This window comes from Quercus robur, chromosome 10 (genome assembly GCF_932294415.1).
Source record: "Quercus robur chromosome 10, dhQueRobu3.1, whole genome shotgun sequence".
In the NCBI taxonomy this organism is placed as follows: Eukaryota; Viridiplantae; Streptophyta; class Magnoliopsida; order Fagales; family Fagaceae; genus Quercus; species Quercus robur.
In genome coordinates this window covers 19980320-19994305 of record NC_065543.1, presented here as the reverse complement: position 1 = coordinate 19994305, position 13986 = coordinate 19980320, and the positions used below count along the sequence as shown (strand labels likewise).

The 13986-nt window shown below is 32.1% G+C and overlaps 2 protein-coding genes across 3 annotated transcripts; one reads left to right on the top strand and one right to left on the bottom strand.

The window, feature by feature from the left end:
* The first annotated feature begins 4890 nt into the window (after window positions 1–4890).
* Window positions 4891–5547, top strand: LOC126703941 (mogroside IE synthase-like). Its single transcript, XM_050402994.1, has one exon. The coding sequence runs from the start codon at window positions 4891–4893 to the stop codon at window positions 5545–5547; it is 657 nt and encodes a 218-aa protein (XP_050258951.1).
* On the bottom strand, window positions 4896–10763 carry LOC126702930 (G-type lectin S-receptor-like serine/threonine-protein kinase At5g35370). Of its 2 annotated transcripts, XM_050401797.1 has the most exons (2): window positions 7883–10763; window positions 4896–5596 (listed from the first exon to the last, which is right to left on the bottom strand). In XM_050401797.1, the coding sequence occupies exons 1-2, from the start codon at window positions 10708–10710 to the stop codon at window positions 5578–5580; spliced, it is 2847 nt and encodes a 948-aa protein (XP_050257754.1). In that variant the 5' UTR covers window positions 10711–10763; the 3' UTR covers window positions 4896–5577. The 2 variants fall into 2 exon arrangements, with proteins under 2 accessions (XP_050257754.1, XP_050257755.1); XM_050401798.1 differs by lacking the exon at window positions 4896–5596 and having other exon boundaries at window positions 7583–10763.
* Between the last annotated feature and the right edge of the window lie 3223 nt (window positions 10764–13986).

Here is a 13986-nt window from a genome sequence, read left to right as displayed (position 1 = left end):
CTCTGTAAAAAAACTCAAAGAAAGTAGTAAAAGAAAGAGAAATATCGTCCGGTATCCCAAAACAGCCATTATAGAACATACTTGGATTCAAAGGGATTCAAACTTTGCAAGTCTTAGAGGATTGGATAGCCATCTAAATCTATAATTTTTGAGCTTATTTTGGACATTCTAACACGTCTTAGTGAGCACATTGTGATTTACAACTAAGAAAAGTGATGAAATATTTCATAGTATTTTAAGGATCCTTAACAATATATTTGCCTCTCTCTTTATTACATTGTTCATTTACTGTTTCTTGCTGTTCAATACATATATATATTCTTGCTTGCTAGTATGTATGTATTGTAGGGTTTTTGCTCTATGCACCACTTGGTTTGTAAACAGCCCATTTAGCTGCGGTGAACTAAGCCCAGTCCCTTTAAACAACGACTCAAAGGCCCAGGGTCCTTACTTTAACTTGGGCCTGGACATTGTCAATAAAAGGACTCTTACACTATGTCATCAATAAATTGTTTAAATTGCAAGTTTTTGTAATTTGAAATTGTGCTTAAAATATAAACTTATAGATCACATAGTAAATAATATCCAATTGACACGAAATTTGACATGTATATTAAAAGTATAAAGAACATAAAATTCAACGGTTAGGTTTTAAAAATATGCAATAATATTTAATTTATTGCGTAGGGTTGTAACCTTAGGCTATAAACAATTTTATAGTTAAACTTTTTTCTAAAAATAATGAAGAAAATGAAGCTAGAGAGAGGCACGGTGAAAAGAAACATATAGAAAAGAAAGAAGAAAAAATTATGGGAGATTTAGAGGTGGGTTTGAAATGGTGAAATAGTAGTGTTAGGTGAGATAAGAAATGAATATAAAAGAAAAGAGGACTAGAGTCACATGGGTAAAGTGAAAATGTGAGTTTGGAAACTTCTTGGAAATTATGTACTTTACAAATACCCTAAAGATGTTTACTTATTTAAAAAAATACCAATATATATATACATATACATATATATATATATATATATATATATATATATATATATATATATATATATAAAGAAAAGAGGAGTAGAGTCACGTGGGTAGGAGTGAAAATGTGAGTTTGGAAACTTCTTGGAAATTATGTACTTTACAAATACCCTGAAGATGTTTGCTTATTTACAAAAATACCAAATATATATATATAAATACTTTATAAATAATCTATTTCATTTTATTAAGATTTTTTTTTTCTAAAAAAACCTATATATATCCTACGCTTTATTTTGGGGCAGTGCACCAGTATACTCCAGTATCAAAAATTTTTATGTAATGATCTCTGAAACAGAATTCAAAACCTTGGAATAAAGTTATAATATATAAAGAGAAAAGTGTCTATAGAGAATATATAATATTGTTTGGTATTTGACTTTTTGTTTATAGTGGGGCAACAATAAAGAATAGGTAACTAATAGAGATGAAAAAAAAAATAGTCTTTTATTTTTGTTGGTAGAAAATTACATCTTAATATATTAAGAAGCAATGATATTATGTATTTATCTTGGTTGATAGTTTGTTAATATTATATGGTTTTTCTTTTTTTTTATTATTATTTATTTAAGTTTGGCCTCCCCTAACATGAAATTCTGAATCCGTCCTTGAAGGCATGCTTCACAATTTTTAAAGACTCTAGATAGGACTAAAACAGTTAAGTTGAAAGTTATTTTATTTTTTATTTTTTAAAGACGTGAAGTAATAGTTTAGTAAAGTATAAGGTTTTTTTTTTTTTTTTTTTTTTTTTTTTTTTTTTTTTTTTTTTTAAGAAACAAATACACACATATAAGGAAAAGAGAAAAATGGTTTTAACACAAAGACATACTATCCCACTTTTTATGCTTTAGTTTATATTTTTACCAACCACAACTTGTCACATTTTTTTTCTTTATAAAACAACATTTAAACTGGAATATATATATATATATATATATATATATATTTATTTATTTATATTATGACAATTGGTGGAGCATAAAGTATAACACAAAAGTGGGATAAAGGATTGGTATTTTTGATTTATCTCACTTTTTGTACTTTACTTTATACTCTATCAATCACAACTTGTTAGGGTTTTATTTTTATTTTTATTAGTATTTTTTTTTAAGTTAGACATTAAGATATTTGTGCACACCCCAATTGGCGAAGTATAAAATAGGACACAAAAATAGGGCAGTAAAGGAGTTGGATTTAGAAATTTTGAATTTGCTTGACCAAACGAAAATAGCATTCAATATGATATGCACTGACTACATATTGAATAACTTTAGACAAAATTTATAATAGGATTTTTTTTTTAACGGATAACTCAAGGATATTCGTTTAGGAAAAACTTTTAGAAAAATTTTATGGGAAAGGAAAAAATTATAATTGATTTTTTTATATAGTTTTCTGTATCACACATAAAAATGGTATTAGAATTATCCTAAAATGATTTAGGATCATGTTAATAAGTACTCTTAGAGCATCTGTTAATGGAAATTGTTTCTAGTTTGGAGAGAAACTCTTCAAACTATTCATATATCTTTTTATTAAGTGTGAATTTTGAAAATCTAACCATTAGATTGCATGTTATTATTATATCCTTCATTTTTGCAAAATTTCGAAAAGATTAAGATCAATTACTATGCCATTAATCAAATGTCTAAATTTCAAGTTTTTGTGATCTAAAATTGTACGTAACAAAAGTTTATTGATTAAATAGTAAATAGCATCTAATTTGACCAAAATTTAACATGTATGTTAAAAACATAAGAAACATGCAATCCAATGATTAAACTTTCAAAATTGATACATAGTAAAAAGATATATGAGAAGTTTGAAATGTTTCTCCTCAAAATAATTTGGAAAAAAACCTTATTCTTTGTTAATGAACCATTTTAGGAAAGGTTTGGTACCACTTTTATGAGAAATAGAAAAAAAATTTCAAAACATTAATTTTTTTTCTTTTATCATAAATTTGTTTCTAAAATAGCTTACTAATAAATACCCTTAGGATATCTGTTAACTTTTCTCAATGATTTATCAACAAATCCTCTAAAAACACCTATTAATTGGACCCTTTACAATAATCCTAATAACTTTCTTAACTTCAAAGCAGTTCTAAGTATTTATAAGAAGGAAACCCAACCTAGGTTAATATTGCACATAGATAATCCTATGATTGGTCGAGAAACTACCCAATCTTTCCAAACTCGACCCCTCGCAAAAGAGTTGGTTTGAAAATAATTTTCTACAATAAAATTTGTAACAACAATATTATGAAATAATTATTATATATTGTAATACACCTGAGAGAGAGAGAGAGAGAGAGAGAGAGAGAGAGAAGCTTAATGGTGTCATATGTCATATTTGACCCAAATTTTACCCACTACTGGAGGACTAGATTTGTTGTAATGGTGTCATGATTTATTAGAAGCATGGAACCCAAGTTTTGCCCACTTATAACTTTTTAAGTTATAATTACTAATGATTTGGCTCTCTCTATAAAATCATCAAGCTGTACTTTGCATGACGGAAAAAAAAGAACTAGAAATGAAAGATTCTTCTAAAAAAAAAAAAAAAAAAAAAAAAAAAACCTAGAAATGAAAGATTATAAATGATGTTATACAAAACACAGTACCATCACTCATTCCAAATACATTTGCTTGGTTCTAAAGTTTTGGGATTAAATGTTTAGAATCATATTTTGTATGTGTTAGTAAACCGAGAATAAAACATGTCTAATCTATATGTTAGGCAATGCTCAAATGTGTAAGTTTTAAGTTTCAAGTTCAAGCTAACTGTAGAAAAGGGAAGTCACAATCTGCCAAACTTAATCAATCAAGAATTAGGCTCGACCGATTGAGAATAGGAGAAAAAGTAATTCTGCTGAATTTTAAATCAGGCCCATGCTTGCAAAAACGTTTAGGATTTCATTCTAACTTGTCCACATATAAAAGGGAAACTCTAGCTACGTTTTTCAGACTTATGGAAGACTTGTGTGTTACTCTTTATGAGAGCTGAGAGGTTTTGTACCTTTAAACTACACAAGAATCTACCAGAGCAAGATCTCCAATCAAGCAATGGTAGAACTTAGTTGCTGCTACAAGATCAACTACTGGTGGTGATCTAAAACGTTTGAGTGGGATCTCAAAATCACAAGCATGGGTGTTTGTGTTGCAATAAAACCAAGGAGAGAAGGAATCTATGGATTCGAAACTTGCACATGGTTGTGTTAGTAAGTTATTACTGGATGTAGCAATAGATTTAAGATTAAATTTGATTCTAAAAATTTTGATTCTCTTAAAGTCAATTTGTTTTACCTTGAGGATAATTAGGTCAAATCCTCCCTAGATTTTAACCTTGAAATAGTTCGTTTCATCAGTTTTCCTAGGTCATCATATCATGATGTTATTTGCTTTTCCGTTGTTGTGCATGATATGATATATGCTTGTTTAACCTAGATTTGAATAATAAACTTAATAATCAACTTGGTTAATTAATTGGTTAAATAATTTGGTTTAAGGGGTCTAAACAGAACAATCAACATTATTATTTTTCTTACATCTACAAACGCAGCAATAAGAATCTAAGAGGCAAATCTTAAAGGCCATAACATTGTGAAGATGAGGCCACCCAACTAACAAAATGAGCCTAAATCCGTTTACCCGTCAAGGTCATTGGACTGGAAGGTGGGAAAAAGTATGAGATATGCAAAGCATCTAGGACAATTTTTTTTTTTTGGGTTAAAAAGCATCTAGGACAACTTGTTAATGCAATTATTCAACCAATGAGTTATATATTTGATTCCCGGTTCATGAATTCTTCATCCTAAGTTTCTTCACACACATAAAGAGATCGACAGAGAGAATGGAGAGTCAAACTCAAACTCAACCTCATATCCTAGTACTTCCATACCCTATACAAGGTCACATAAACCCAATGCTCCAATTCTCAAAGCGCCTAGCCTCAAAGGGTCCTAGAGTTACATTAGTAGCTACCACCACTATTAGTGAGTCAGTGAAAGCCATAGCCAGCCACACTATCAACGTAGAAATCATCTCTGATGGCTCTACAGAAAATAAAACTTTTGACACCAGTGACAGTGATGAATACTATGAAAACTTCAGAGTGACAGTCTCTCAAAGCTTGACAAAGCTGATTGAAACCCAAAAAAGTACCAAACACCCTCCAAAATTTGTTGTGTATGACGCAGTCATGCCATGGGCTCTAAACATAGCTCGGGAACTAGGCTTAGATGGTGCTCCATTTTTCACTCAGTCTGGTGCTGTTAATGCAATCTATTATCATGGCTATAAAGGAACACTAAAGTTGCCCTTAGAAGAGCCTACAGTATCACTGCCCTCGATGCCATTACTAGGAGCCAATGATCTACCTTCTTTCATGGCTGATGCTGGCACATACCGAGCTTTATTTAGCACCTTATTGAACCAATTATCGAATATTGATGAAGCAAATTGGATCTTTCGTAACACCGTCTATGAGTTGGAAGATGAGGTAGGCTAAGAAATTCCTTTCATATTGATAAATAATTGCTTAAGTTTCTCCAATAATCCTGCACGAACACAAATATATAGGCTTAAATTATTATGTACATAATGATGAAACTTTTTCTAAATGATGTATATACCAATTAAACACATGACACAAAAAGTAATTAAAAAGTTATTTGATTCTGTTATTATGGTAGCACCAATTATATTTCTGACATCAATTAATAAATTCTTCTTCTTCTTCTCAAAATTTTTTTTTATAAATTTTCTATAGCAAAATTAGTAATAGTATCTTCAACATTTTTCTTTCCATTTTTAGCTTTGCTTACTTTACAGAACACATTCCTTACGTTTTCTCTTTCAAATAATCCCAGATTTCATCCTATAATTGCTATCTTCTCCATCTTTAGTAATTTACAAGCTTTTATAATTCAAAGTCGATTATGTTGTTGTTGTTATTATTATTATTATTATTATGATAAATTCTTTTGTAATCCATTATGTACTGAATTGGATGACAAGCCAATGGCCTGTTAAAACTATTGGACCAACTATTCCATCAATTTTCTCTGGGTTTTTCCTCTGATGCTTTGGTGTTTGGTCTAAGTTGGTGTGATTTATAGGCGTTAGAAATCGAGTCTTAGAGACTCGATTTCCATGTGGACAGGGACGGACCCAGGTAGAGGGCTAAGGGGGCCCGGGCCCCCCCTGGGTCCAAAAATTTTTTTTTTTAGCAAGTAAAATTTTCAAAAAAAAGGGCTTGGGCCCTTGAGTTTTTAGCTCTGCCCCCCTTGAGTTTTTAGCCCGGCCCCCCTCCCAAAAATCATGAACCTTAGCCCATCATCCGGACAGCCCAGGAGCCCATGACCCATGTAAATCTTTGAAAAAAAAAAAAAAAACTCAGCTCTCACTCTCAACAGTCCAAAACCAGACGGAGAAAGCAAAAAACAAAGGAAACAAAGGAAAAAAAGAAAGGGAAGTGAAAGGCGAGACAGAGAGATAAAGAGGCGAGACAGAGTAGAGATAGAGTACTTAGAGAGACGGAGACCCACTCACCCACGCCGTGACGCTGCCGCCGATGCCCACGCCGTGTCGCCGTGACGCCGTGATGCTTGTGAGTTGAGAGACCCATCTCGTACTTCAACGGCTTTCCGTTCTCGTACTTCAACGGCTCCACCAAATTACATCTCTGAAATTGAAAATTTTTCAAAGAATTGGGGTTGTGTTAGTTGAAAAGTTCGTTACCTCTAACAACCTTGGTAGTGCCTCTAATGGTATAGGCATCCAAGTCCTTTTTCCCAGGTCTAGGTTTGGCCATGAGCAAAGACAGAGATTAAGGATGTCTGAAAATAAAAAATGTATGAGTTTTTAACAAAATGAGAGAGGTTTTTGTTTTTTTTCGGGTTTTGGAAGTATCAAAATTTGAGAGAAGAAGAGAAAGGAAACCCAAAAGTCCTCTCCTTCATGGAGGTGGAAGGAGGAGACAGAGAGAAAGAGAGAGAGAGTGACTGTGACACTTGACTGAGTTTGAGTGACTTTATTGGTTCAAGAGAGAAGCGTCATCGTTTCAACTCCCCATGTTACTCTATAGATTTCAAATTTTATCAAACGAAACAATTTTTTGTAATTGCTATAAAATAAAAAAGTGATAAAATTTTAGAGTCCCCTTGATAAAAAAATTTCAACCCTAATATAGCAATTTTTTTTATAAGTTGTTAGATGAAATTCGACGGGCTTACATTAAAAAATGTCCGCCCCAACTTCCCGAAATTTTTTTTTTTTACGCTTATTTCCGCCCCCCCTAGCTTGAATTCCTGCGTTCGTCCCTGCATGTGGATGCCAAGTGGCAACTCTGCCACATCAGAGCTGATCCAAGCTACAAACCGAGTCTGAAAGACTCGATTTTGAACACCAAAATCGAGTCTTTAAGACTCGAGATGCTAGTTAGCTATAATGTTTCTAAACAAAGCCAACTAACTATATACTTACGATTTTAGGGCCAGTTGGCCATTTTGGCCGTTTCTCTCTAAACTAGTTTGGAGAGTAACTTTATTCTTAATGATAATACCAATTTTTCATATCAAAATCAAATAAGATCAACCATGAAGAGTCACAAAGTTGGAATCTTCTACCATGCTATCTAACAATAATTTTACTATCTAAAGCCAAGAGAACCAAAACCTGCATATCTACAATTGAGCAACGAAAATTGCAGGCAATATTGGTAGATACAATTCAAACATAGAGAGTCTGCCGGTTCAGAAACCTCCAGCCAAAACTCTCAACACATTCACATCCTTATTGAGCCAATATTTCCTAATAACTAGTACAGAAACTTTGAGCACTACCTGGGGCCAGAAAGCTGTTGTGAAGAGATGTAAGACATTGGGTTATATGAAACACCTGCAGCACTATTAGAAGTAGCATTCATATCTGGATACAACCCCAAGTCATCCAGCTCATTGGACCCTTCCATTCTTGACATCTCGGTAAATCTCTGGCCATAAAACCGCAAAAAATTTAGTGACTCGGACCTCGGCTCACCCAAAGACAACCCACCTTCCAACATGCCAATAACGTGAGCCATAGAAGGCCTCAGCGCTGGATCTTCATGCACACAACACAAGGCAATCCGCACTAGCTTCTCAACCTCTTCGCTTGTCACACGTCCCTCTAACCTCGGGTCTGCCAGTTCCAAGTACCTTCTCTGCTCATGCATTTCTAGCGCAAATAGAGGGAAATATATTAGTCTGTGTTCCGAAACAGAAGGGGATGAGGATAGGGCATTTCCTTCACTGCTACTAGTTTTTGTGCAATGGCTCCATGTTTGTATTGAGCAATTTTTTCTTCCCCTCACAATCTCTAGTAAAACCAATCCATAACTATATACATCAACCTTGTCGGAAATTGTGGAACTCATTATCCACTCAGGTGCAAGATAGCCTCGAGTTCCTCTCATTGTTGTAAATAGAAAAGATTGTTCAGGATTTAGCAGCTTCGACAGCCCAAAATCTGAGATTTTCACTTGTAAATTGTCGTTCAAGAGAATGTTTTCTGGCTTCACATCGCAGTGGATGATTCTGTGCTCACATCCAGTATGCAAGTAAGCAAGCCCCCTTGCTGTTCCAATGGCTATTTTCAATCTCTCTTGCCATTCTAGAACAGGACCATTACCGAAGAGTGTACTGCCCAATGAACCTCTGTTCATATACTCGAGAACAAGAAAGCGCTGCCTCCCTTGTGCACAAAAACCTTTCAATCTAACCAAATTGACATGGTGGATGTTCCCAATTATTGAAATCTCAGTACAGAATTCTTTTTTCCCTTGGATTCCCAAACTAGTAATCTTCTTGACCGCCACAACAGTTTTGTCTGACAGAGTACCTCTGTATATAGTACCAAATCCACCACTACCAATCTGAGTCTTGAAGTTCTCAGTAGCAGCTGCAAGCTCTTCATAATCAAACCTTCTCAGTAAGCCTGGGATAGAGATCATCTCTAGCTCTGCAGACGATGACGAGTTACTCCGGTCTAGTTTTACAGTTTTGGTTTTAGAAAGCTGCTTTTTCCTCAACCAAAGGATTGCAATGATTATAAACACTATTAGTATTAAGAATACTGTTAAAGGTAATAGTACGAAACCAGCGACTGATAAGTTTTGTTTCTGATTTATGTTAGACCCAATTGAGTTTCCATGAGAAGAACCAACCAAAACTTTAATATAACCCAAACGGTCCTTATGGTGGTCTGTCAAAATGAAAGAACCTAAATGGTTTTCAAGAAGATAACAAGAACCAGAAGAATTTTCATGGAAAAAGCCCAAACAAGAACAACTTTGAGAGCATAAATCTTGGCAAACCGACAACGTTACATTATTTTTCACGGGCTCCCTGAAATTATTGGCAAAATAGTCCATACCAGGGCCGACTTTTAGATAGGAAATAGAGGAATTCAATTGACTGCCATTTCTAGCTGCAGTACAAGCTGAAGGCAGAGAAAGGGAACGGTTCACTGGCATGCAATCACCATTGTTTTGATAACTGAATTTTGGTAAACAAGAACAAATTCCACCCAGAGGCTTTCTTCTGCACAATCCAATTTCTTTGCAATAGAGAGGAAGATCACAATCCTCAAATGGTCCTGCAAATTCTAACTCCCATTTATCGCTCCGAGGTCTGACGATGCTAAATCTGCCATCGGGACCCAACTTACCACTCCTAAAACTTGATGAACCATTCAAAGCTACTAGAACAACCGTGGAATTATCACTTGCTAGCAAATACAAACCTGTACCATTCATCACCATCAACGATACGGCCTTGTTAGAGTTCCTGACAGCCTTTAGATCCATGGACAATTCCTTTAGATCCATGGACAATTTCCAATAATTCATCTTATTCCATTGCAGCACCACATCCGTGTCAGTAACTTCAAGTCGATAATCACCCACCGACATGTCCTCGTATGTCACAGCGCTTTGCAATGATTTTCCAATAGGAATTCTCTGTCCCATGACAATAGTGTCCGTCGGATGATCGAAACTCTCCCACAACGTATTGTTTCCTGCATCAACTAAAACGAGATTTCCTGTCTCTGAAAGCTGCATAGCAGAAATATCAGAATTGAATAGCGGGGTTGACCAGAGTGTTTGGCCATTTTGGTTTGTGACTGTGAGGCCGTTGACAGTTAGTGACAACTTGTCAGAGCTTGACATGGGTCTGTCGCGGTTGGCTGACCAGATTATGATATTGGTGGCACTGTGGACGATAGAGAAGTAAAATTTTGAGGAGGATGGTCTGGCATCAATTGTGGCTTTGAAAGTACCATTTTGAGAGCGTAAGAAAGCGCCACTGGTGTCGAGGAATTGGAAGTTGGAGGCTGTGAAATCGGGGCCGATTGAGTGGGTGGAAATGGGGGCTGGGAAAGTAAAACTTGGAAGGAAAACGCAGCACATAAAGAAGAAGAATGAGAATGAGAAGCAACCCATGCATGCAGAGCAAAAAGTGTAGAAAAAAATTGGGGTTGGTTTGAAGCAGAATGATGATGATGATGATGATGATGATTGTGGTGGAGCTAGAAGAGGTGCGTGTTTTTGGTCTTCGGCTCCTTCATTTGGATAGTTATGACATATTGTCACGTACAGACTTACTTTTTTGTGTTGGTGTGATAAATGCATTGACTGAACGAAAGTCTTGGATACCGACACAGGTTCACAACTGTGGTTTTTTCAAGCCCTAGAATTTTTGTTTTTCTGGTCCTACTTTGGGTTGAGTTTTGTGGTGGGAGAGGTTTTTTCATTCTTTTTTCTGTTTTAATATTTTTTCTTGACTAATAAAATTGAAGAATAATAATGGGCAGGTAAGGTAACCACCAATAACAGGAGAGTTGATAATGAAAGTACGATCTAAGATTTGAGTTTATCAACAAGATATATAGTATAAATTGTCTATGTTCTTTATAAGTTTTTATAATTGATTTTACATTATTTTATGCTAATTAAATAGATTAATTTTAAATTATTAATTTATAAAAGTTAGATCCATAGCCATTGTATTTTTAGAAATTATATATAATGTTCACTATGATATTTTATTGTTATTTATATTATAATATATTAAAAATAAGTTTTTTTTTTTTAGAAGTATCAAAAATAGGACAAAATTTAACTATAAAATTGGTTGTAGTTTTAGGCTATAATCTTACTCAATTTCCTTTTATTGGATGTGAATTTTGACAAATCTACTATTGGATTACATTTTCTTCTTTTATCTTTTATACTTGCAAAATTTCTATAAAATTAATGATTAATAGTTGTGTGATCAATAAATTATTTAAATTGTAATTTTTTGAAATTTAAAATTATGCATAAAATATAAAATTATATATCATATAGTAAATAATATCCAATTGATCCAAAATTTGACATGTGTATTAAGAATATAAAGAACATATAATCCAATGGTTAAATTTTCAAAATATATAGTAATGTAATATTTTTAAGGATACAACTAATTTTATAACTAAATTTGTCCTTAAATAAGTTGGTGTTTATGAAAAAACTAAAACAATCTTCTTCCTTTCTTTCTTCTTTTTCCTCACAACTTAAAAAATCTTCTTCTCAAAACTTAAACAATCTAATCTCTAGCCTCTATACACATAAATATAAAAGTTATGTATATCTAGCTCTTTAGTCATAAGAGTATTGTATTCATTATTATACTTGAGATTGATTAGTTCAATCGCTTGATATGTTTATTTATAAATGAAAACAAACAATTTTTTTTTTTTTTTAAACCTAACTCTAATGGTTTTCAATGAAAACACAAAATGTAATAAAAATTTTATTACGAAAAAATTACAAACACACATGATAATTAAACTAATTAATATAATTGAGCTCACAGCAATAACAAAATACATAATTTTCATTTGAATTAGGTTCAAGTTCAACGTACACCTGATGTGTAACTTTAAGCAATATTACATCAGTCAATAACTTATGGACAAAATTTGACTACAAACTTAGTTGTAGCTTAAGGCTACCAACTTCCTTTAAAAAATTAATATTGCTTCATATCTTAAAAAATCTAACCGTTAGATTGCAAGATTTCTACGCTATTAACACACATGTCAAATTTTGTGCTAAGCGGATGTTATTTACTATATAATCTATAAACTAATTTTTTATACATAATTTTAAACCACAAAAACTTGCAATTTAAACAATTGATTGATGACATAAGTATTAATTTTTGAATTTCTAAAAATTTTGCAAGTATGGAGAATATAAGAAGAAAATGTAATCCAATCGTAGATTTGTCAAAATTCACATCCAATAAAAAGTTATTAAGTGAAACTGTAGCCTTAAGCTATAATTAAGTTTGTAGTCAAATATTATTTATAATTTATTATTTTTTTTTGAGGGGGATTTATAATTTATTATTGAATTCATATTTTGAAATTCTCACTATTGGATTACATGTTCTATATGTTCTTAACATGTATATCAATTTTCATAATAATCAGATATTATTTATTATTGGATTCATAAACTCATCTTTTTCTATATTATTTTAAACTACAAAAACTTGAATTTAAACAATTAATTGATAATATGACTATTGATCTTTGATTACCTTAAAATTTTGCAATATAGAGAGTATACGAAAATAATGTAATTCAATTGTAAATTTAGAAAAATTTGCATGCAATTAAAAAATATTAAGTGATATAATATTACTTGAAGCTACCAAGTGTAACTTGAACCTGAACCTTTTTATAGAGAAGTGTTACGTCCACAACAATTTCACAATATTTTCACAACAAATCATAAGTGGTAACTTAATATTGGTTCTAATTTGAATTCATAACTTAAGTTACTTTTTTGCTCACCTATAACATCCAATAACAATCTACTATTTAAGATTTTTAATGAAAAATGTTGTGAAAATAGCATTTCTCAATTTTCATAATTATTTTTCTATTTTTCATTTAGAAAATTATATCATTTCATATAATATAATATCTACATAACTGTTGTTATCAATAGAGGCTTGTATCCATATAAAAAAAAAAATAGAGGCATGTACGTCATGCTGAAATTATGTAAAACTATTAAGAATTAGGCATGGTTCATGCCGGGAAAAACCCATAATGTATTTATTATTGTCATTCATTGTTTGGCCATTCTTTTTTAATTCTTTCCGCAGATAAATATTGTGTGGATTGAATTTTTCCACCTTTCACACATTGGACTAAACCAAGGCTGTCTGGTGCAGGAAGGCAACCTCAGACGTTCAGACTTTAGAAACTCCATAATTAATTATTAAAAAATAATATTAAATAACTCGCTAAAAAAAATCACAAAATTTCTGAATTTGCCAACATTTTTTTAATAAATCTAAAATATGCTACATTTTTATTTATTTATTTTCTATTTTCTATTTTCTGTTTTAAATTTATTTTTCATTAGTATCTAATTTTTTAGTAATGTTATAGACACAAACTATTTTATAACATTTTTACAAATTACTGATGCGGCTTTAGCATCTTTCAAATAGTTATTGCAGGTAAAAATGTGATGTTAATGATAAACCCATATTAGAATTAGAAAGAATTTGCAACATCAATTTGTAAAAATATTGTAAAATAGTTTGTGTCTATAGCATTATTCCTAATTTTTTATGAATAATGCTTGAGAGATAAACTTTTTTACAAAAAAATTTACAAACTGCTGATGTGGTAAGTGATTATTAATAAATGAAAAGGTGATGTTAATTTTAATGAAAACCAATAAAGAGTTGGCTATATCAACAGTCTGTAAAAATATTTGAAAATAATTTTTGACTATAATATTACTCATTTTTTATTATTTTTGAAGTTGACTATCTATTGGACAAGAAAGTCAAACATAAAACTAAATACTTGAGCCGATGACTATTCTTTGTATTTG